The sequence below is a fragment of the Oryx dammah genome, unplaced genomic scaffold, assembly GCF_014754425.2.
Source record: "Oryx dammah isolate SB20612 unplaced genomic scaffold, SCBI_Odam_1.1 HiC_scaffold_2, whole genome shotgun sequence".
Classification (NCBI taxonomy): domain Eukaryota; kingdom Metazoa; phylum Chordata; class Mammalia; order Artiodactyla; family Bovidae; genus Oryx; species Oryx dammah.
In genome coordinates this window covers 90,459,965-90,483,521 of record NW_024070186.1, presented here as the reverse complement: position 1 = coordinate 90,483,521, position 23,557 = coordinate 90,459,965, and the positions used below count along the sequence as shown (strand labels likewise).

Here is a 23,557-nt window from a genome sequence, read left to right as displayed (position 1 = left end):
CACTTTCTAGTGGAGACTTCAAGACCAGCAGGAACTTTGCTATGCTCCTTGACATCAAGCCACAGGTGAGCCCTAAGGGAACTCAGGATGGAGACAAATGAGCTGCCCCCTGCCAAGTCCTTAGCCACTGCACCCATCTCAAAGGCACACCTGAGAGGACTCAGCAAGGCAAAGAACAGGACACTAGCCCTAGATAGCTAAGATGCATAACAATGAGCCCAGACTCTTAAATCTTCTCATGCATAGAGAATTCATTAACTTGAGATATCTGGTTTTCTTTGTTGTTGTTCAGTCACTCAGTCATGTCCTACTCTTTGCAACCCCATGGACTGCAGCATGCCAGGCTTCCCTATCCTACACCATCTCCCAGAGCTTGCCCAAACTCATGTCCATTGAATCCATGATGCCATCCAACCATCTCGTCCTCCATCGTCCCCTTCTCCTCCCACCTTTAATCTTTCCCAGAATCAGGGTCTTTTCCAGTGAGTCAGTTTTTTTGCATCAGGTGGCCTAAGTATTGGAGCTTCAGCTTCAACATCAGTCTTTCTAATGAATATTCAGAACTGATTTCCTTTAGGACTGACTGGTTTGATCTCCTTGCAGTCCAAGGGACTCTCAAGAGTCGTCTTCAACACCACAGCTCAAAAGCATCAGTTCTTTGGTGTTCAGCCTTCTTTATGGTCCAACTCTCACATCCATACATGCCTACTGGAAAAACCATAGTTTTGACCAGATGGACCTTTGTCGGCAAGTAATGTCTCTGCTTTTTAATACCATCTAGGTTTGTCATAGCTTTTCTTTAATAAACAGTAATTTGGTTTTCTTTAGTTAACAGTAATCTTTTGAAGTTTCAACTGCCTGCAGGATCTTTACACTACTCCTCCATTACCTCTTTGTAGCAGTTCCAGAGAAGTATCTGGAAGGCTGCGGCCTGGGTTTAAGTTCTCAGTTTTGTCTGCCAAATAAAACAGAATTCTCAATTTTTAGGTTGTGCTTTTTCCCCTCCGACTGACACAAGACAACCTGCAACTCTCTGGAGTGGCTCCTCTGGCAGCCTAGGTCCCTGAGTGACGGTCCTCAACTAAAAATGACAACACAAGTAGAGCCCCACTCGTTGTGTGAGGGACTTAGAATCTGACTAAAAGAGAATCCTAACAAACAATTGCTGTTTTAGCTACTGAGAATTTGGGAGTATTTGTTACCGTATCTGACCAAGCCTCTCCTAATCTTGATTGACATGGAGTTCTGACCTGACTTGCTCAGTCGTGAGCTCCCCAGTAGATTCAAACAGGGCCTGAATGAAGTTAGTCCAAAATACAGAGGAGGGCAATCTAAGGATTCTATACCTAATGTGGAGATTAACTATTTTTCCTACCTGATAACCTATTTATTATGGCAGCACCAAAGTTATAAGGAAGAGTAAATTTGTAGAAGGGGGGGAAATTTTTCTAGATCATTTTGAATCTTAAATTTGCATCAAAAATAGAAACGATCAGACCAGATATTATGACACACCTTCCAGGTACAGTTGTTTAGAGAAATCAAAGAATTTAATCAGTGATGACAAGAAAGCCTATGTTGGATAAAGAAGATATGGTACATATATACAATGGAATAATACCCATAGAAATGAAGTCATGCCATTTGCAGCAACATAGACAGCTCTAGAGATTATCATACTAAGTCAGAAAGACAAATACCATATGATATCACTTACAGTAGAATCTAAAATATGACACAAATGAACTGACCTACAAAAGAGAGACAGACTCAGAGTCACAGAGACCAGACTGGTTGCCAAGGGGTAGGGGTGGATGGGAGAGGGATGGGTTGGGAGTTTGAGGTTAGTAACTGCAAACTATTATATAAAGAATGAATGAAAAAAAAAATAAAATAAAGAATGAATGATGAGTTCCTAATGTATAGCACAGAGAACTATATTTAATATCCAGTGATAATAATGGAAAAGAATATGAAAAATATGTATAACTGAATCACTTTGCTGTACAATAGAAATTAACACATTATAAATGAATTATACTTCAATACAACTAAAAAAAAAAAAAAGCAAGTCCATCTCTCTTTAGCAAATGTCCCAAGTTCACTCCTAATAAGGCAGTAAAACACAGCAAGCATGGACTTTAAAGTCAGATAGACGTGGTTCAAAATTTACTTATTGTACCTTGAGAAAGTGAGTTAGCTTTTCTCAAGCACTGACCTGGTGTTTTGTTCAGTTGCTCTTTGTGACCCTGTGGGCTGCAATGGGCTAGGTTTCCTTGTTCTTCACTCTCTCCCAGAGTTTGCTCCAACTCATGTCCATTGAGTCAGTGATTTCATCCAACCATCTCATCTTCTGTCGCCCCCTTCTCCTTTTGCCCTCAATCTTTCCCAGCATCAGGGTCTTTTCCAATGAGTCAGCTCTGCATCAGGTGGCCAAAGTATTGGATCTTCTGCACTTTATATAAACAAACAATAATGCCCATACTGCTTTTCCCCTGTGAGACTTACCTTCCCTACTCTACTCCTACCCAGAGGGATCCCTAGGGATCAAGTATTTTCAATATGCACCAGGTAGTTCTTCCAGGCCCAGGCAAAAACCTGCATGAATCTCATGCCCAAAGGCTCATCTTTGTTTGGTTCAGTATTAGGATGGCATCTCCTCACTCCATTTCACCACCTGAGATCTAGCTAAGCCTAGAAAGATGCATGCAGCCAGATGCTAGCCAATGAGAAGCCTGGATATGCACAGCTCTCTACCTCTATATTAACTCCTGGCTACCCCATCCCTACTTCCTCTATGTTCCTTCCTCCCCTCAGCAAGCAAACACATATATGTAACCTCCTGTGTATACATACATTCACACACCACCACAATATTTCGTTCTGAAAATAATTTTATTATTTTACAGTTGTTCAGGAAAGTTCCTGGGTTGCTGTGACCATGATTTGGTCACCACAGAACAAAGGATTAGAGCAGATCAGTGTGTCCACCAGTTCTCTCTCCTCTTTGGATAGTGAGAGCAGGCAGGGCACATGTGCAAAAGGAGAAAATAACCAATCGGTAAGGGTTGGGGCTGGGGAATAGGCACAAATGGAATTCAAACCTGGCTGTCATTCTCAGGCTTGGATTTAAATATTTTGTCTTCTCTATAGTCTCCCTCTATTTTCTTCAGCTCCCTGTTACCACAGAGGGCAGATGACACACAGAGAAGCTGGAATTAAGTGTCACCAACTGCAAAGCAGCTTTGGACTTCAGGAGGCTAGGAGTGGTTGTCACACCAGTCTGATCTCCCTAGCTAGGATTCAGTGCCTCACCTAGGGCTGGTTCCCAGTGTACTGTCTTAGGGGTTCCCAGTGTACTATCTTAGGGCCCACATTGGAGGCTTATCCAGATAACACAGGAATGATGAGTATTGAGTTCCACCATTCATAGCCAGCTCCTCTTGCCTTTCAGTGAAAGGAAAGGCACAGACCACTTCATACCTCAGTACACATGTGATGATCGAGGGATAAGCAGTGGGATCCTCACCGTACAGTCCAGAACCATGAGTTTCACTCCAAGTATGTCTGAACAGACAGGGAAGGAGATGCTGTCCTCCTCTGTGATCCAACAGCTAACACCCCTGGGGAGTCCTTCCACTCTGACTGTATTTTGCCAGAGACCTAATTAGATATCCTGTGAGGTAATGTTCCCTGGAACATTCCCCCTGCCATATTTATGGCAGGTCCACGTCCTCTCTGAAGTGGGAGAAAATATAAGGTACATGAGGGAAAGAAAGTATCAATCAGAATGATACTGGACTTCCGGTTATTAGGTTTATTGGAACCATCTTCCTGGCTGAAAGACATTCCTCAGCATCTTTCACAGGACCATAAAATATCAGGGCCCTGCAAAACCTGAACGGATATTGGGCTCAATAACCAAGGCAGAAGTGTCAGGCCCTGGGCAGCAGGAGAAAGCAGACTCACAGGCCCCTACAGCTCAACCTGTGCTCATATTCACCTCTGTTTTTACAGGCACTTTCTGTGGAGAATTGGAGAAGAGGACCTGTAAGTGGGAAGACTGTTCCACTGGAATTGATGGTTTTGATGTTAGAGGTGAGGGAATTCCAAGTTCTGGGGCGAGTGGTCCAAAGGGTGAGAACTAGGCTTATAGATGGCCTGTGAGACACAGAACGAGTAGGACATGAACCATCAGAAAGTAGACGGCTGCCAGCAGGGGCACCCTTGTCCGGGAGTGACAGAGCGAACGCAGGACCCGCTTCCATCCAGCACCACTCCGGGTCTGAAAAGAAAAGGTGGAAGTCAGAGAGTTTCACCCTAGAGAGATCTGCCCTGTTTCCTTCTCCAACCACTGCAGGGAAGAGGTATCCTGAGAGGAAAGCTCCTTGGGGCCAGCAGCATGGTACATCCCAATAGTTTCCTTCAGCCTTCCATACCCTTCCAGTCTCAGGCCCATGTTCCTTCTCCTTGACCCCTTGCCCTCAACACAGCCAGCCCGTCTGATAGCACAGTGCCCTCTCTTCACCCTTCCCCCTTCTTACCCTCCGACAGCTGCTGCTTGTAAGGTCTATTAACAGCGCCTGCTCCTGGGAGCCACAGGAGCCGATGATAGGAGACCGGGCAGAGTCCCATTCACCATGCTCCAACCTGAATTGAGGGAAAAAAAGAGGCATTGGTTCACGGCATAAAAGGCTGATCAGGTGAAATCGCCCTGGACATCTTGCCATGGGATGCAGTGTAAGGGACTTGCAGCTCTCATGGCCCCGTCCCCATGCAAGGAGTGAAAGGGTAGACAGGTTTCTTTCAGTAGCAGTAGAGATGGTAATAATTACCAAGAACTGACTGCCTACTGTGTATCAGATGCTGGACCAGGTGCTTTACATACATTAATCCGTTTAATGTTGGTGTTATTATCTTCAAAGTAAGACTTAGAGAGGGAAAAAGTACTTGTCCACAATGGTACATCCTGTAAGATGTAAAGCCAGAATTCAAAACCCAGCTGTGTCTCTAAACCTCATGCTCTTTTTTTCCTGCTATGCCACACCTGGCTCAGAAAATGCTTTTAATTTTTTTCCCCGTTTATTAAAATTTAATAGGCAAAAGAATTCAAGAAAGATTTTTGTGGGGTTTTTACAATTAAACTGAACTGCAGCCTCTATTGCTTTCTGTTTCATTTTTTGCTAATCTGCTTATTTATTTAATACTGGAACTTCTCCATTTAATGAAGAAGCTGTTTTTATCCACTCAATGGTTTCTCTTAAAAATAAGAATTGACCCTTAGAATGGGAGAAAATAATAGCAAATGAAACATCTGACAAAGGATTAATTTCCAAAATATACAAGCAGCTCATACAACTCAATACCAGAAAAACAAACAACCTAATCAAAAAGTGGGAAAAAGACATAAACAGACGTTTCTCCAAGGAAGACATACAGATGGCAAATAAACACATGAAAAGATGCTCAACATCACTCATTATTAGAGAAATTCAAATCAAAACTCACACCAGTCAGAATGGCCCTCATAAAAAAGTCTACAACCAATAGATGCTGGAGAGGGTGTGGAGAAAAGAGAATGCTCTTGCACTGTTGGTGGGGAATGTAAACTGATACAGCCACTATGGAAAACTGTATGGAGATCCCTTAAAAAACTAGGTATAAAATCACCATATGACCCAGCAATCCCACTACTAGGCATATACCCCAAGGAAACCAAAATTAATAGAGAAACATGTATCCCATTGTTCACTGCAGCACTATTTACAATAGCTAGAACGTGGAAGCAACCTAGATGTCCATTGACAGATGAAGATAAAGAAGTTGTGGTACATATACACAACGGAATATTACTCAGCCATAAAAAGGAATGCATTTGAGTTAGTTCTAATGTGGTAGGTACCTAGAACCTATTATACAGAGTGAAGTGAGTCTGAAAGAGAAAGATAAATACCATATTCTAATGCATATATACAGAATCTAGAAAAATCATACTGAAGAATTTATTTACAGGGCAACAGTGGAGAAACAGATATAGAGAACAGACTTATGGACATGGGGAGGGCAGGAGAGGGTGAGATGTATGCAAAGAGTGACATGGAAACTTAGATTGCCATATATAAAATAGCCAACAGGAATTTGCTGTATGGCTCAGGAAACTCAAACAGGGGCTCTTTACCAACCTAGAGGGGTGTGATGGGGAGGAGATGGGAGGAAGTTTCAAAGGGAAGGGATATATGTATACCTATGGCTGATTCATGTTGAGGTTTGACAGAAAACAGCAAAATTCTATAAAGCAATTATCCTTCAAAAAAAAAAAGAAAAAACCCACGAGAATTGTATCAAGGGGCTGCAAGTAACACAAGCACATACTTGATCAAGCATTTGACTAGAGGGATGCACTTAATTGTGTGGGGAGGCTGGAACTCTACTCCTGATGTTCCCTCCACATGAAGGGATGGTGATTAGCCTAAAACTCCTGCATTCTCTTTACAGGGCCCACACTTTTCTCAGGAGTAAAGGAACACTTTAATCTGATTTGTGAGCCTGGAAAGAGAAACTCAATGTGCCCAGCCTAGCTCCACCCTGCCTGTTCTCCTCATGAGAGCCCGATTGGCTGCACAGGACCCCTTCTGTGTCTGTTCCTCCATAAGATAAGCTTTTTAGGGGCAGCCTTGATGCAAACAGCATGGTCTGGTACCACGCAGGTCAGTCTGTCACTGCCTGTAGGCTAGGCTGAGTAAGGGTGAGAGGTTTGTAAGCATTGGTGAGCTGCTTTTAAATGGCAAGTCCACTGAGTTTCATAGGCATTGTGGACTCCGTGTCAGGTGCTAACAGGACAACAGCAGTGGCAGGTCTGGGGAGGCAGCGCTTGATTAGCTGCCTCGATTTCCATTCTGCATCAGGGCCAAAGAGGGAATTGTGGACGGGCTGAGCTTGGATTACCATGGTTTGTCTTGAGCCCACTCTTGCTACAGCACCCATCTCAGGATGAGAACTAGATCCTATTTATTCCCAAGTCTGGCCATGAAATGCACACAAGTACAATCAAAAAGGGCTTCTCTGGTAGCTCAGCTGTAAAGAATCCACCTGCAATGCAGGAGACCCTAGTTTGACCCCTGGGTTGGGAAGATCCCCTAAAGAAGGGATAAGCTACCCACTCCAGTATTCTTGGGCTTCCCTGGAGGCTCGGATGGTAAATAATCCACCTGCAATGTGGAAGAAGTGGGTTTGATCCCTGGGTTGGGAAGATCCCCTGGAGGAGGGCATGGCAAGCCACTCTAGTATTCTTGCCTAGAGAATCCCCATGGACAGAGTAGCCTGGTGGGCTACAGTCCACAGGGTCACAAAGAGTCAGACATGACTGAGCGACTAAGCACACACACAGAGAGAATCAGAAAGGGTCAGAAATGAAGAAAGGCTGTGTCCTTCAGTCCTTTACCGCCTGATCTGCTCCTCGGCCATGGAGAGGGCAGCCTCAGCAGCCACTCTTTGGTCTCGTTCTTCTTCCAACAGTTTTCTCAATTCGTTCATCTCCTGTTTAGTGTTGCAGAGCTGCTTCTGGGCTTCAGAAAAGCTTCAGGACAAAAGGAAAACAACAGCATCACTAGATGCAGGACAGAGTTGCTGATACAGGGATCTGAAGTCTTCCTAAGGTTATAAAGCATGGACATTTATAGAAGGCTGTATAAACACAATGAGTATTTTAAAAGAATGCCTGTCTAAAGATTAAATAAAGCTGCAGGAAATGCCATAAGAGATTTTAGGGACTTCTCAATATCTCTCATTTGAACATCATAATCTTAGTAAGATATGTGTGTGTAGGGAGGGTCTGTTTCACAAACTACTCACACACAATTTGTTATTATAATTGTTACTTCATAATCCTCATTAATCCTGTGAGGCCAGTAAGAAAAGAAGACACATTAAATCCATACAATGGACTCCCATTCTAACTAGATGACCGCCCAAGCGCTGCCTATACAGCGCACACTCCAGGGTTGAGAGCTGCTCCCCCACCTTAGCTGTGGCTCGCTCAGTTCTTCAGCATCTCCTTTCCTGTGACAGCCATTCTTTTCCTGGGGAGCTCCTGGAGCAACATCTATATTTAGTGGCCCCTGGAAGAAGAATAAGTTTAGTAATTCAGTGATGAAACCATTCAAGAAACTGCTTAGGCAAAATGAGAACTTGCTCAGGCATTGGAGAAAAAAAAGAGAAATCTTGGAGAGGAATACCTCTGTTATTACTCTCTTCAAGTTCAGATTTAGAAGTAAGAATCTTCTGCTCTAATAGATTAATCTCCTACATAAACCTCAGATTTTCCTCCAGATTCTCATTCTTGAATTTCTCCTCAAAAGTTTCAAGGCCTGTCACTGAATCCCACTTTCTTCTAGTGGAGACCCATCTACTTTCCAGAAGCCACTATGGTCCCTGCCTGATTCAGCCTCTCCTCCCCTCCCCTCTCCTCTTCCTGCCATATCCTATTCCCCTCCATGCTCATTCCCAGTCTTCATCGACTTCAATAACCTCTCCTCTCCACTGGTCAACAACTGCCAATTTTGTTTCTTAGGTCCAAATCTTCCTACAGCTTTCCTATTACTTGAAGCAAAAAGCCTTCCAAAAGCCTCAGTCATCACTGTTTACCACTCACTTTTTTATTTCTCTCCCACAACCTCACTCAACGGACATGAGTTTGGGTAAGCTCCAGGAGTTGGTGATGAACAGGGAAGCCTGGTGTGCTGCAGTCCATGGGGTCACAGAGTCGGACACAACTGAGCGACTGAACTGAACTGAACCTCACTGATGATCTTTTTCCTTCTAATCCGTTCACTCTCCAGTTTTTCTTGGACCTTATTCCTCACTCCTCTCCTGTTTCCATCACACCTGTTTAATCTTCAGCCTGAAGACATCAGCTTTTTCGATGCTATGCTTTATGCTTTATCATCTGTGCTCAATTTCCCAACACTTTCCCCAGCCCCTCACCTTCTCACTCACAGCTTGCAGCTCTTGAATCTGCTTCTCCAGGACTGCACAGTGATTGAAAAGGTCACTGTAGTGCTGCTGGTTCTCACGGAGACTCTGACTGGTGTCACAGAGCTGAATAGAAAGGGTATTTTTCTCTTCCAGCAGTTGAGAGAACTGAAATAGGAGAGATGATAAACACTAGCCCACAGGAATGTTTCACTAGGAGGAGGCAGTGTGCATGCTCAGTCATATCTGACTCTTTGCAACTCTGTAGTCCACCAGGCTCCCTGTCCATGGGATTTTTCAGGCAAGAACACTGGAGCAGGTTGCCATTTCCTCCTCCAGGGTATCTTCCTGATCCAGGGGTGGAATCTGCATCTCCTGCATCCTGCACTAGCAGGAAGACTCTTTACCACTGAGCCACCTGGGAAGCCCCACAATCAGGTAGAGAAATAAAGTCTGAGCATCCATGGAAAGAATTAGGGTGGCGGCTTGGAGAGGAGACATTCTATGGGGACGGCCCATCTGCTACTACCCATGCTAGAGCCCACTGAGCAGTGCTCCTAATTAGCTGGGACCCAGTCAGTGGGAGCTTTAATATCCCCACACTATGAACTCCATGAGGGGTCACTGTGTATCCTCAATACTAAGCATATGGCTAGGCGCACAGAAGGTAGATACTAGTTATTTGTTTGCTGAATGATGAATAAGTGAATGATCGACCCTAGGGCTGGAGATGTTCTGATTCTTGATCTGGGTGCTGCTTATACAGGTGTCCTCACTTTGTGAAAATATACCAGACTGTATTTGTGATTTCTGTGCCTTTTGGTGTTTTACACCACTAAAATATTTACATGAAAAATGTTTCAGTTGCTATTCACTGCAGTTTCAAGTACCATCCTAGAAGACAAATGCCCAGAGTGATTCACAGTCTAATCTTCAGGAAAGCAAATATAACAAGGTTGATATGGGATCTAGTTCATAGAAAGAGGAGGTGTTAAGAGCTATGAAGGGCAGAACTTTTGGGAAACAACTGAGTAGGCTGAAAGAGGAACTGGGTAGGATCTGGAGTCTCCCCACCATTGCACCCCCTGAAAACTCCCAGAAAACACCCCCAACAAAGGGTCTGTAAGTTGACCAATTCATTGTGACCAACTAACCTACTTTAAGCAACAGTTAGAACTGGACATGGAACAACAGACTGGTTCCAAATAGGAAAAAGAGTACATCAAGGCTGTATATTGTCACCCTGCTTATTTAACTTATATGCAGAGTACATCATGAGAAACGCTGGACTGGAAGAAGCACAAGCTGGAATCAAGATTGCCGAGAGAAATATCAAAACCTCAGATATGCAGATGACACCACCCTTATGGCAGAAAGTGAAGAGGAAATAAAAAGCCTCTTGATGAAAGTGAAAGAGGAGAGTGAAAAAGTTGGCTTAAAGCCCAACATTCAGAAAATGAAGATCATGGCATCTGGTCCCATCACTTCATGGGAAATAGATGGGGAAACAGTGGAAACGGTGTCAGACTTTATTTTTGGGGGCTCCAAAATCACTGCAGATGGTGACTGCAGCCATGAAATTAAAAGATGCTTACTCCTTGGAAGGAAAGTTATGACCAACCTAGATAGCATAGTGAAAAGCAGAGACATTACTTTGCCAACAAAGGTCTGTCTAGTCAAGGCTATGGTTTTCCCAGTGGTCATGTATGGATGTGAGAGTTGGACTGTGAAGAAAGCTGAGCGCCAAAGAATTGATGCTTTTGAACTGTGGTGTTGGAGAAGACTCTTGAGAGACTCTTGGACTGCAAGGAGATCCAACCAGCCCATTCTGAAGGAGATCAGCCCTGGGATTTCTTTGGAGGGAATGATGCTGAAGCTGAAACTCCAGTACTTTGGCCACCTCATGCGAAGAGTTGACTCATTGGAAAAGACTCTGATGCTGGGAGGGATTGGGGGCAGGAGGAGAAGGGGACGACAGAGGATGAGATGGCTGGATGGCATCCCTGACTCGATGGACGTGAGTCTGAGTGAACTCCGGGAGTTGGTGATGGATAGGGAGGCCTGGCGTGCTGTGATTCACGGGGTCGCAAAGAGTGGGACACAACTGAGCAACTGAACTGAACTGAACTGAACCTACTTTAAAAAATGCAAATTTTAAATGCAATTTTTTAAAACTCTGCCAGGGTTAACAGTGTTATCAGTCTCCGATACTTCAATGTTAGTTGAATTTAACAACATTAATGAGTGCCTTCTACACAAACCAGGCACTGTGTTTTCCATGTACATTGCCATCTTTATCCCAGACTGACCTGCTGCTAACACTTGGGGCAAATCACTTAGTATCTCTGGGCCTTAATTTCCTCATCTGTGTACAGCCTATTGATCTTTACCATTTTTGGGTCACAGATCCCTTGGTGAATGCCTGAGTTTTTGTGATGAGAAACTTACACATACAAACCCATCATTTTGTGTATAATTTATATTGATAGCCCTCCTCCAAAGCTAATTTCTGGATCCCAGTCTAAATGGTCACTCAAATTTCTCCTGGCACTAACACAAACTACCTAGCTGGGTTCCTCTGAAGAAGGCAGAACCAGGTGAGGTGCTGCCAGAGAATAATCTGACTAGTCAGAGACAAGAGGAGTATAATGCTTCATAAGATGGTGAGGGAAGGGAAGCAGGTGATGAAGGAAGAGAAGCCAAAGAATGGATGAGGGGAGAAGACAGATATGAGAAGGCACTGAGAATAATTTTCTTTTTTCTGCTTTGGCCTTTGCTCTAGGGACCAGATGGCAAAGCAGCTCTTCCCATAGCAAGAGGTCCATCTACTCCAGCATGCTTCCTAGAGTGTCTAGAGTGCCCAGCCTGGGGTTCAGGAAAAAGCAAATTGGCTTCTTTAATTCCACAACATTAGATACACAGTGAGGAATTTTACAAATGGAGTAGAATGAAAAGCAAACCCCTCACCTCTATCGCTTTGTCTAATCACATATGCAAGCCTCCTTCCTGAGACTCTTCCCTGCCACACACTAGTGAGAAATACTGGGGAGCTTGCTGGAGGATTTGTGAGGAGTTATGGGGAGATGATGTTGGGTAGGAAGCCTTCCTAAAGGAGTTGGCTTTTATCATTCTTATTGAATGGGCTTCTCCAAATCATTCCCAAGGGCTCTGCAAAGGCGAGGAAAAAGAAATGGCCCTGTGTCTGGTGCTTTAGGGTGAGGGATCCAGGCTCTGAGAAAGGTAAAACTTCTGTCTTCTAATAGAGCTAGAGCTTAAGCTTAAACAGCTTCTACTTACCTTCTTGCTTCTAGTCATGGAAACAAGAAATTGAACTTCAGGCTAGCAGGGAACACATACCTTGCTGTTCAGCTGCTGAATTCTTAACTCCTTTTGGTGAATTTCTTTTAAGCTGTCATTGAGCTGAGTCCTAAGATGCTCTGTCTCATAAACTAGGCTTTGTGATCCATTGAGGGAAACTGATGTCTCTGGGGATGCCTGCCAGGATATAAACACTGATGAAACTCTCTCCTAACAATGTGCATACTTAAATCCTTCCCTCCAGAAACCCTGCCCACCTCACAGGACGTCATCAGATGGCTTGCCTAATAGTGGCAGATGAGCACTTAGCTTGCAGGAAGCTGACATTTCCTCCAAGCAGCAATCAGCGCTGGAATTACTCACCTGTCTTTGGTACTGCACTTTGTGGGTTTCAGTCTGTGAGGAAGATCTCAATTCCCTCACAAGGTTCTGCAGATGGCTGAGCTGCTGATCTTTATCTGCGATAGCCATAAGGTACTGCTCCTTCATTCTCCTCTCTTGCATATCCCAGGAATTCTTCTCCATCCTAGAGAAAATATGAAATAGGCATAGGCAAAAATATACTTGTGAGACAAAGATGAATAAGTACGTATTCAAAACATGTAATGGGATGTAGAGATGTAGTTGAGAATACATAACCATAGCGAAATTTATGTTATAAATAGAATTGTGCAGCAAGAGGATGAAGAGGAACTTAAAAGAGAACTGTAACTGGCAGGACTGGGGAAGATTTCACAAAAAAGCAGGTATTTCATCTGAACCCTGAACAATGAGTCAGGTTTCCATAATGTGAAAAGCATTTCAGGTTGAGAATAGAACAAAAAGCACAAGAATGAATACACACAGAGTTTTGGAGAGTGGATAGAGCAGGCAGTGAAGGTGAAGAGGAAAGAAGTCAGATCCTGTGGGGCACTGAACACCATACTGAATAAAACTTAACTCTGTAAGCAATGGCAAACCACTGTAATTCTTAGAACAATATCAGGGTTATGAGGATGCCATTGTAGAGTTTGAAGGAGCTGGGTTCAAATGCTGGCTCTGCTCTACACTAGGCATGAGACCCTGAGTAAAAGTTACTTAATCTCTCTGAGCCTCATTGGTGAAATGGGAATAAATGATCTATTCCTTAGAATTATTGTGATGATTTAATGAGATACTATATGTCACGTACCAAACATAGGTGAGTAATTCCAATGCTGATTGCTGCTCAGAGGTAACCACTACCCAGGAAGGACCAGCTTCCTGCAAGCTACATGTCCATCTGCCACTATTAGGCAAACCATCTGATAACTTCCTGTGAGGAGGGCAGGGTTTCTGGAGGGAAGGATTTAAATATAAACTGCTGCTATTTATTTATCCCCTGAATCTGACCAAGAGGGAAGCATCTATTTGATTCCAGCTAATTTTCTGCAGAACTAGCAAAACTGCCTCCATGCCAAATTCTTTAGTTCTACTACTCGCTACACTATGCCTGAAAAAAAAAGGGGTTGTAATCAAATTTGTGCAGCATCTCTTTACTTTGACTAGTCTCTATTTTTCCCAATAATACAAGGCTTTGTTTGAACTACATCAGACTTTTCTGTCTTTTTCTCTAGAAGCAAGGTAAAATGGTCCTTTCTTTTCTAAAGGATATAAACCTATTATGAAAGAATCCTGCTGTGTCAAAAGGTGACTTGCATTACAGTCAGATTTTTTTTTTCAAAAAGGCAGAACAATAAAACTTAGAAACTAAAATAAAATTTTATTACAAGGCCACTATATGGAAAAGGCACAGAAAATCCTCTAGTATACTTTCTCCGATATTTGTCTGTGAAAAATGAGAGAGAATAAGAAAGGAGTATAAGAGTGAGAATACACAAAAAAGATCACAGATCTTTTACAAAACTTCAAATAATTTTTTTTTTTGAAAGATGGACAAGTAGTTACAGTCTGGAGAGACCCTCAATGGAGAATAGGAGCTAAGGAACAAGTCTGATTACTTAAGAGAACAGCCATAAAAGGGCTATACCTCATTACCCCTTAAGTAAGATAGCACAGGAACCAGAAGAGCAGAATAAGCAAACCAGTAAAGTAGAAGAGAAAGGTTATTGCATAAATTCAGGCTCTTCTGATTAGACAACCCCAGTGCCATATAAATCTGAATGACATGTTCCAGCTTTTTCATATTTGGAAAGCTCGTTTCTCAAATGTAATTCAAGAGCAAGACAGGGATTCTGTTTTAAAAAGATATTGGTCCTAAAGTCAGTGAATCAAATCTGTGTCTCCATGTCTTCTTCCCTCTAAAGGTGAAGTAAAATGGCTTCCTTTCCTTCTTATAATTTACTCACAGCCACTTGATATATAACTTTTCTTTCCTTCAAAACTGCTTAAATGTGGAAGGTAAAGAGAGAAAGGCTAACAGAATAGTGAAAAAGCAGAAAATAAAGGAAGAAAAAAAAAATAGACCAGAATTTTTTTTCTCCCTCTTTTTCTCTTCCCTGGGATTTCTTTGGAGGGAATGCTGAAGCTGAAACTCCAGTACTTTGGCCACCTCATGCGAAGAGTTGACTCACTGGAAAAGACTGATGCTGGGAGGGATTGGGGGCAGGAGGAGAAGGGGATGACAAAGGATGAGATGGCTGGATGGCATCACTGACTCAATGGACATGAGTCTGAGTGAACTCCGGGAGTTGGTGATGGACAGGGAGGCCTGGCATGCTGCGATTCATGGGGTTGCAAAGAGTCGGACACGACTAAGCGACTGAACTGAACTGAACTGAACTGGTCAACTTCATTAGGAAAGTCTTCTTTCAGAATCTCTGTCACAAAGGTTCAAGAGGAACAAGTGGCTGCAAAAAACAAGCCTTTAGAACTGTGCACCTCTTCTTTGGTTTATACTAGCAACTTGACACAGAATTTTTTTAGTTCCGTTCAGTTCAGTTCAGTCACTCAGTGATGTCTGACTCTTTGCGACCCCATGATTCACAGCACGCCAGGCCTCCCTGTCCATCACCATCTCCTGGAGCCCACCCAAACTCATGTCCACTAAGTTGGTGATGCCAACCACCTCATCCTCTGTAGTCCCCTTCTCCTCCTGCCCTCAATCTTTCCCAGCTTCAGGGTCGTTTCAAATGAGTCAGTTCTTCACTTCAGGTGGCCAAAGTATTGGAGTTTCAGCTTCAACATCAGACCTTCCAATGAACACTCAGGACTGAGCTCCTTTAGGATGGTCTGGTTGGATCTCTTTGCAGTCCAAGAGACTCTCAAGAGTCTTCTCCAACACCACAGTTCAAAAGCATCAATTCTTCAGCCCTCAGCTTTCTTCGCCATCCAACTCTCACATCCATACATGACTATCAGAAAAAAAAATAGCCTTGACTGGATGGACCTTTGTCAGAAAAGTAATGTCTCTGCTTTTGAATATGCTGTCTAGGTTGGTCATAACTTTCCTTCCAAAGAGTAAGCGTCTTTTAATTTCATGGCTGCAGTCACCATCTGCAGTGATTCTGGAGCCCCCAAAAATAAACTCTGTCACTGTTTCCACTGTTTCCCCATCTATTTCCCATGAAGTGATGGGACCGGATGCCATGATCTTCGTTTTCTGAATGTTGAGCTTTAAGTCAACTTTTTCACTCTCCTCTTTCACTTTCATCAAGAGGCTTTTGAGTTCCTCTTCACTTTCTGCCATAAGGGTGGTGTCATCTGCATATCTGAGGTTATTGATATTTCTCCCGGCAATCTTGATTCCAGCTTGTGCTTCTTCCAGCCCAGCATTTCTCATGATGTACTCTGCATATAAGTTAAATAAGCAGGGTGACAATATACAGCCTTGACGTACTCCTTTTCCTATTTGGAACCAGTCTGTTGTTCCATGTCCAGTTCTAACTGTTGCTTCCTGACTTGCATACAGATTTCTCAAGAGGTAGGTCAGGTGGTCTGGTATTCCCATCTCTTTCAGAATTTTCCACAGTTTATTGTGATCCCAAAGTCAAAAGCTTTGGCATAGTCAATAAAGCAGAAATAGATGTTTTTCTGGAATTTTCTTGCTTTTTTGATGATCCAGAGGATGTTGGCAATTTGATCTCTAGTTCCTCTGCCTTTTCTAAAACCAGCTTGAACATCTGGAAGTTCACGGTTCATGTATCACTGAAATCTGGCTTGGAAAATTTTGAGCATTACTTTACTAGCATGTGAGATGCGTGCAATTGTGTGGTAGTTTGAGCATTCTTTGGCATTGCCTTTCTTTGGAATTGGAATGAAAACTGACCTTTTCCAGTCCTGTGGCCACTGCTGAAAGTTTTCCAAATTTGCTGGCATATTGAGTGCAGCACTTTCACAGCATCATCTTTCAGGATTTGAAATAGCTCAACTGGAATTCCATCACCTCCACTAGCTTTGTTTCGTAGTGATGCTTTCTAAGGCCCACTTGACTTCACATTCCAGCATGTCTGGCTTTAGATGACTGATCACACCATAGTGATTATCTGGGTCATGAAGATCTTTTTTGTACAGTTCTTCTGTCTATTCTTGCCACCTCTTCTTAATATCTTCTGCTTCTGTTAGGTCCATACCATTTCTGTCCTTTATCAAGCCCATCTTTGCATGAAATGTTCCCTTGGTATCTCTAATTTTCTTGAAGAGATCTCTAGTCTTTCCCATTCTATTGTTTCCCTCTATTTCTTTGCACTGATTGCTGAGAAAGGCTTTCTTATCTCTCCTTGCTATTCTTTGGAATTCTGCATTCAAATGGGTATATCTTTCCTTTTCTCCTTTGCTTTTCACTTCTCTTCTTTTCATGGCTATTTGTAAGGCCTCCTCAGACAGCCATTTTGGTTTTTTGCATTATTTTTCCTGGGGATGATCTTGATCCTTGTCTCCTGTACAATGTCATGAACCTCCATCCATAGTTCATTAGGCACTCTGTCTATCAGATCTAGTCCCTTAAATCTATTTGTCATTTCCACTGTATAATCAAGGGATTTGATTTAGGTCATACCTGAATGGTTTAGTGGTTTTCCCTACTTTCTTCAATTTAAGTCTGAATTTGGCAATAAGGAATTCATGATCTGAGCTACAGTCAGCTCCCGTTCTTGTTTTTGCTGACTGTATAGAGGTCTCCATCTTTGGATGCAAAGAATATAAACAATTTGATTTCAGTGTTGGCCATCTGGTAATGCCCATGTGTAGAGTCTTCTCTTGTGTTGTTGGAAGACGGTGTTTGCTATCACCAGTGTGTTCTCTTGGCAAAACTCTATTAGCCTTTGCCCTGCTTCATTCTGTACTCCAAGGCCAAATTTGCCTGTTACTCCAGGTGTTTCTTAACTTCCTATTTTTGCATTCCAGTCCCTTATAATGAAAAGGACATCTTTTTTGGGTGTTAGTTCTAAAAGGTCTTGTAGGTCTTCATAGAACCGTTCAACTTCAGCTTCTTCAGCATTACTGGTAGGGGAATAGACTTGGATTACTGTGATGTTGAATGGTTTGCCTTGGAAATGAACAGAGATCACCCTGTTGTTTTTGAGACTGCATACAAGTACTGCATTTTGGACTCTCTTGTTGACTATGATGGCTACTCCATTTCTTGTAAGGGATTCCTGCCCACAGTAGTAGATATAATGGTCATCTGAGTTAAATTCAGATTCCAGTCCATTTTAGTTCACTGATTCCTTTTAGTTCTAGGTAATTTGGACATGGAGAAGGCAATAGCACCCCACTCCAGTACTCTTGCCTGGAAAATCCCATGGACGGAGGAGCCTCGTGGGCTGCAGTCCATGGGGTCGCGAAGAGTCGGACACGACTGAGCGACTGCACTTTCACTTTTCACTTTCATGCATTGGAGAAGGAAATGGCAACCCACTCCAGTGTTCTTGCCTGGAGAATCCCAGGGACAGCGGAGCCTGGTGGGCTGCCGTCCATGGGGTCGCATAGAGTCGGACACGACTGAAGCGACTTAGCAGCAGCAGCAGCAATTTGGATGTAATATGGGTGACATCAAGATGATGCTCCCCTGTGCTCCCGATCACCTTCGGAGGGCCCTAAATTCAGTGCTCGGCTTTAATGTGCATCTGAAGGAAGATGGTATCTTGATGACGAATTGAGATTATAAGGGAATAAGCTGGGGCAGCTATTCCCTGCCGGAAAAAAGTCATGAGTTTTAATGGAGTTATTCACCTTCCTTTTGGAGGTTCAATTACAGAAGGAAGAAACAGGAGAAATTTATATTCCCAGAGAGCAAAAATTCAGTTTTACCTTCTCTTCAATCATCTGTTGATTAAAAAAAAAGTGTTCTTGTATCATTTGGGAAATTTGTCTACTCCATGGAGTAAGTCTGTTATATTTTCATTATGAGAAAGTCTGTAAATATGTTGAATATGAAAATTTTTTGGATGTAATGTCACTCCATAAAACTTAAATGACCCAACTGAAAAAAGTGTTTTGTTCCATAAACTTTGCTTAATGTTTATTTTGACACATCACATTAGTAAAGCATCTAGGATCTGTGAAGGAACAAATCTCTCATATTTATATATTAAGAGCTCTCTTAGCAGGACTTCCTGGTGGTCCAGTGGTTAAGAATCCATCTTGCAATGCACGGGAAACAGGTTTGATCCCTGGCTGGGGAACTAAGATCCCATATGCTACAAGGCAAAGGACCTGATGCAGCCTAATCAATTAATTTAAAAAATGCCAAAGAGCTCTCCTAGGGATGTTACAATAATTATTTTTATTATACTGATATTTTTATTATACTGTCATCAGGGTAGCCCCTGTGTAAGCTGGATGGGACTCTAGACTCCACCTCATATTCTCTGTATTCACTTGCCTGTGCTGTAGCAGCAGGTAAGACAAAGCAGGTGGTGCTTGATCAGCAGCACTTTCCAACACAGACATTCTCCTTTCAGTATCAAATCTTGAAAGCTTTGCATTTGGTTTTACTAAGGTGCATTGCACCATCTTACCAAACAGTAACAAAGTCCCAACAATGAGGCTGCAAGAGCAGGACCTGTCTATATACTGTTAAGCACTAATTCTTTACCTTTACTTTTTGGATCAAATCTGAGACACTGAATTAAATGAACCATCAAAAATATCAGTTCCTAATTCAGGTTCATTTAATTCAGTGTCTCAGATTTGATCCAAAAAGTAAAGGTAAAGAATTAGTGCTTAACAGTATATAGACAGGTCCTATTGGAGAAGGCAATGGCACCCCACTCTAGTACTCTTGCCTGGAAAATCTCATGGACAGAGGAGCCTGGTGGGCTGCAGTCCATGGGGTCGCTAAGAGTAGGACATGACTGAGCAGCTTCACTCTCACTCTTCACTTTCATGCATTGGAGAAGGAAATGGCAACCCACTCCAGTGTTCTTGCCTGGAGAATCCCAGGGACGGGGGAGCCTGGTGGGCTGCCATCTGTGGGGTCACACAGAGTCAGACATCACTGAAGCGACTTAGTAGTAGTAGTAGTAGTAATAATAGAACATATAGCATTGTTATTCATCTTTAAAAGCAAAGGGCTTAGATTTCTAGATCCAGACAAGATGGAGTAGATGCACTTTTCCTTATTCCTCCCACTGCGTACATGTATGCTTAGTCGTGTCTGACTCTTTCTGACCCCATGGACTGTAGCACACCAGGTTCCTCTTTCCCTGGGATTTTCCAACAAAGAATACTGGAGTGGGTAGCCATTTCCTGCTCCAAGAGATCTTCCTGACCTGGAAATTAAACCCGAGTCTCTTGCGTCTCCTGCATTAGCAGGTGATTCTTTACCAGCACGCCACCTGGGAAAGCCCACATTTCTCCCACTAAGTATTGATAATAAACCCTCCTCCAGCAGTAAATTGGTAGTGTCCCCCTTTCCCTCTCAGCATGGTATTAGGGGAAGCCTACTAAAGATTTAAAGAAGATTGATCATTAAAACTTACAAGACTCCAAAATGTTCAGGAACAACTGAAAATCACTCATCATACTAAAAAACAGGGAAATTACAATTTGATTGAGAAAACAAAATTAATGGATTACAAGACCCAAGATGACACAGATGTTGGAAACATATATACAGAATTATAGAAGGATTTTAAAGTGGTCATCATATAAATGCTTCAAAAAGTAATAACTAACATACTGGAAATAAATAAAAACAGAGAAAGCCTCAGCAAAGAAACAGAATATATAAAGAAGACCTAAACGGAAGTTTTAGAATGAAAAAATTTCAAAATATTCAAAATAAAAAGCTAACTCAATGGACTCAAGAGCAGAATAGAAGCGATGAAGGAAAAAAAAATCAGTGAACCTGAAAATAGAACAATAACAATTACTGCATCTGAATAACGAGAAAGATAAGCAATAAACTGGTTTCATCAAAATTAAAAAGACCTTCTCAATGGAAAGAATCAAAAATAAACTGCAGACTGGAAGAAAATATTTCCAAGTCACATATCTGACAAAACACTTGTATCTGGAATAAAAAACAAACAAAAAGGCTCTCAAAACTCAACAGTAAAAATTAATAACACAATTAGAAAACAGAAAAAACACAAATATTTCATCAAAAAGGATATATAGATGTCAAATAAGCACATAAAAAATGTTCAACATTAGTAGCCATTACGCAAATTAAAACCACAATGGAACAGCATTACATACCTATTAAAAACTAAATACAGTTACAATATCAAATGCTGATGAAGATGCAGCATTGATATTGAAACTGGATCACTCATATATTGTAAAATAATACAGTCCTTCTGGAATATAGTTTTGTAGCTTCTTTTAAAACTAAACATATTTATTATATGACCTAGCATGTACACTCCTGGGCAGTTATCTCAGAGAAATGAAAACTTACTGTCCCTATGAAAGTCTATACACAAGTGTTTACAGCAGCTTTATTTATAGTAGCTAAAAATTAGAAACAACACATGACCTTCAATGGATGAATGGTTAAAGCAGTACATTCATACCATGAAATACTGTTCATCAATAAAAAGAATGAAGTATTGATACATGCAAAGATGTTACAGATGTCAAGGGCATTGTACATAAGTAAAGCTAATTTCAAAAGGTTACATACTGAAAAATTCTCAGAATGAGACAAAATTATAAAGATGGAGAAACAGATGAGTGGTTGCCAGACGTTACGGATGTGGGGATGGGAGGGAGAGGAAAAGTGACTATAAACTAATAGTACAAGGGACGTATCTGTGATGATGGGCCAGTTGTGTATCTTGTTGCAGTGGCAGCTACATGACTTCACACATATCATAAAGTTGCACAGAACTATACACATACTTGAGTGAAAGTCTAATTGGTCAAATCTGCATAAGGTCTTTGAATCGTACCAATGACTATTTCCTGGTTTTGAAATCGAACTATAGTGATGTAAGATATTACCACTGGAGGAAACTGGATGAAGAGTACATGAAAGCTCTTTGTACTATTTTTTTTGCAACTCTCTACAAATCTATAATTATTTCATAATAATAAAAGAAAAAACTAAAAGGATCACAACAAACTGTGGAAAATTCTTAAGAAGATGGAAATACTAGACCACCTTACCTGTCTCTTAAAAAACCTGTATGCAGGTCAAGAAGCAACAGAACTGGACATGGAACAAGAGACTAGTTCAAAATTGGGAAAGGAGTATCACAAGGCTACATATTGTAGCCCTGTTTATTTAACTTATATGCAGAGTACATCATTTAAAATGCTAGGCTGTAGGATGAATCACAAGCTGGAATCAAGATTGCTGGGGAAAATATCAGCAATCTCAGATATGCTGATGATAGCACTCTACTGGTAGAAACTGAAGAGGAACTAAGGAGCCTCTAGATAAGGATGAAAGAGGAGAGCAAAAAAGCTGGCTTAAAGCTCAACATTCAAAAAACTAAGATCATGGCATCGGTCCCATCATTTCATGGCAAACAGAAGGGGGAGAAGTGGAAACAGTGACAGATTTTCTTTTCTTGGGCTCCAAAATCACTGTAGATGGTGACTGCAGCAATGAAATTAAAAGACGCTTACTCCTTAGAAGGAAAGCTGTGACAAACCTAGAAAGTGTATTCAAAAGCAGAGACATCACTTTGTCAACAAAGGTCTATATAGTCAAAGCTATGGTTTTTCCAGTAGTCCTGTGAGAGTTGGACCATAAAGAAAGCTGAGTGCCAAGAATGATGCTTTTGAACTGTGGTGTTGGAGAAGACTCCTCAGAGTCCCTTGGACTGCAAGGAGATCAAACCAGTCAATCCTAAAGAAAATCAGTCCTGAGTATTCACTGGAAGGCCTGATGCTGAAGCTGAAGCTCCAATACTTTGGCTACCTGATGTGAAGAGCCAACTCACTGGAAAAGATCCTAATGCTGGGAAACACTGAGGGCAGGAGAAGAGGGGAGCGGAAGATGAGATAGTTAGATGGCATTACCAACTCAATGGACATGAGTCTGAGCAAAGTATGGGAGATAGTGGACAGAGAAGCCTGGCATGCTACAGGGTCACAAAGAGTCAGACATGACTTCCCAACTGAACAACAACGAACGACAACAGAAAGGGTTAAAAAGCAGAGATTACTATACCTGAGCTGATGCAGCTCATGCTGCCAGGAGAGGTTTTCCTGCTTTAGCTCTTCTTGCATAATCTGAAATGTTTTTGTTTTATCTTGATATTCCTGAAGTTGAGCCTTCAGCGGACGTAACTCAGTGATTTCTTGGTTAATCTGTAAATATTGCTGCTGCAGATTCTTCAACTCCTTCAGCTTTAACCAAAAGGAAAGTAAAAGGGTGATTTATCACATTTCATCCACTTAGCTAGCTCCCTGCTAAGTCAGTCAACATCACAATAGACTACTAACACCTAACAATCCACTGACATAATTGCAGCAAGAATCCCTAATGTAGTGAAATATATGCAGCCAGGCTGGTGGGAATCTCCCCACGGAGTGGCCACGAAGGCAGCAAAGCCTGACAACTACTGCAGCTTCAACGCCAGTCCCTTGGCCCTGAGGTCCTAAGCTGATTCTAGATTTTAAACCCTGGAGATGGGATAGACAATAGACTTACAGCTGCTTGGGGGTGGTAACTCCCTAAGATAAGAAGTATAAAGATAGACTGGCTTTCTATTCAACCATGTGCCCTAGCTAGGCTTCTAAACTCTGGTTCATGAATATCAACCTTAATTCTACCATAGCTGATGTTGATTATAAAGAAGGCAGTGATGCCCAGGCCCAGTGCTTAAGAATAGTCAGAATTTGGAGTCAGCTATCCTGCCCACATAGTGGGCATGTTTCACATACTCTTTAA

At 42.1% G+C, this 23,557-nt stretch overlaps 1 protein-coding gene across 4 annotated transcripts in view; it reads right to left on the bottom strand.

Moving 5' to 3' along the window:
• Window positions 1-2,881: 2,881 nt before the first annotated feature.
• The window catches only part of GOLGB1 (golgin B1), a 77,581-nt gene continuing 56,905 nt past the window's right edge, over window positions 2,882-23,557 (bottom strand). For 2 of the 4 annotated variants that reach the window (XM_040250617.1, XM_040250638.1), the window contains 8 exons: window positions 22,835-23,013; window positions 12,652-12,814; window positions 12,328-12,465; window positions 8,983-9,138; window positions 8,020-8,117; window positions 7,442-7,576; window positions 4,545-4,650; window positions 2,885-4,285 (listed from right to left, as the gene is read on the bottom strand). In XM_040250617.1, coding sequence (XP_040106551.1) covers window positions 4,151-4,285; window positions 4,545-4,650; window positions 7,442-7,576; window positions 8,020-8,117; window positions 8,983-9,138; window positions 12,328-12,465; window positions 12,652-12,814; window positions 22,835-23,013 — 1,110 coding nt within the window. In that variant the 3' untranslated portion in view covers window positions 2,885-4,150. Of the gene's footprint in view, window positions 4,286-4,544; window positions 4,651-7,441; window positions 7,577-8,019; window positions 8,118-8,982; window positions 9,139-12,327; window positions 12,466-12,651; window positions 12,815-22,834; window positions 23,014-23,557 lie in introns of all 4 variants that reach the window. The other 2 variants (XM_040250608.1, XM_040250627.1) reach the window with 2 other exon arrangements.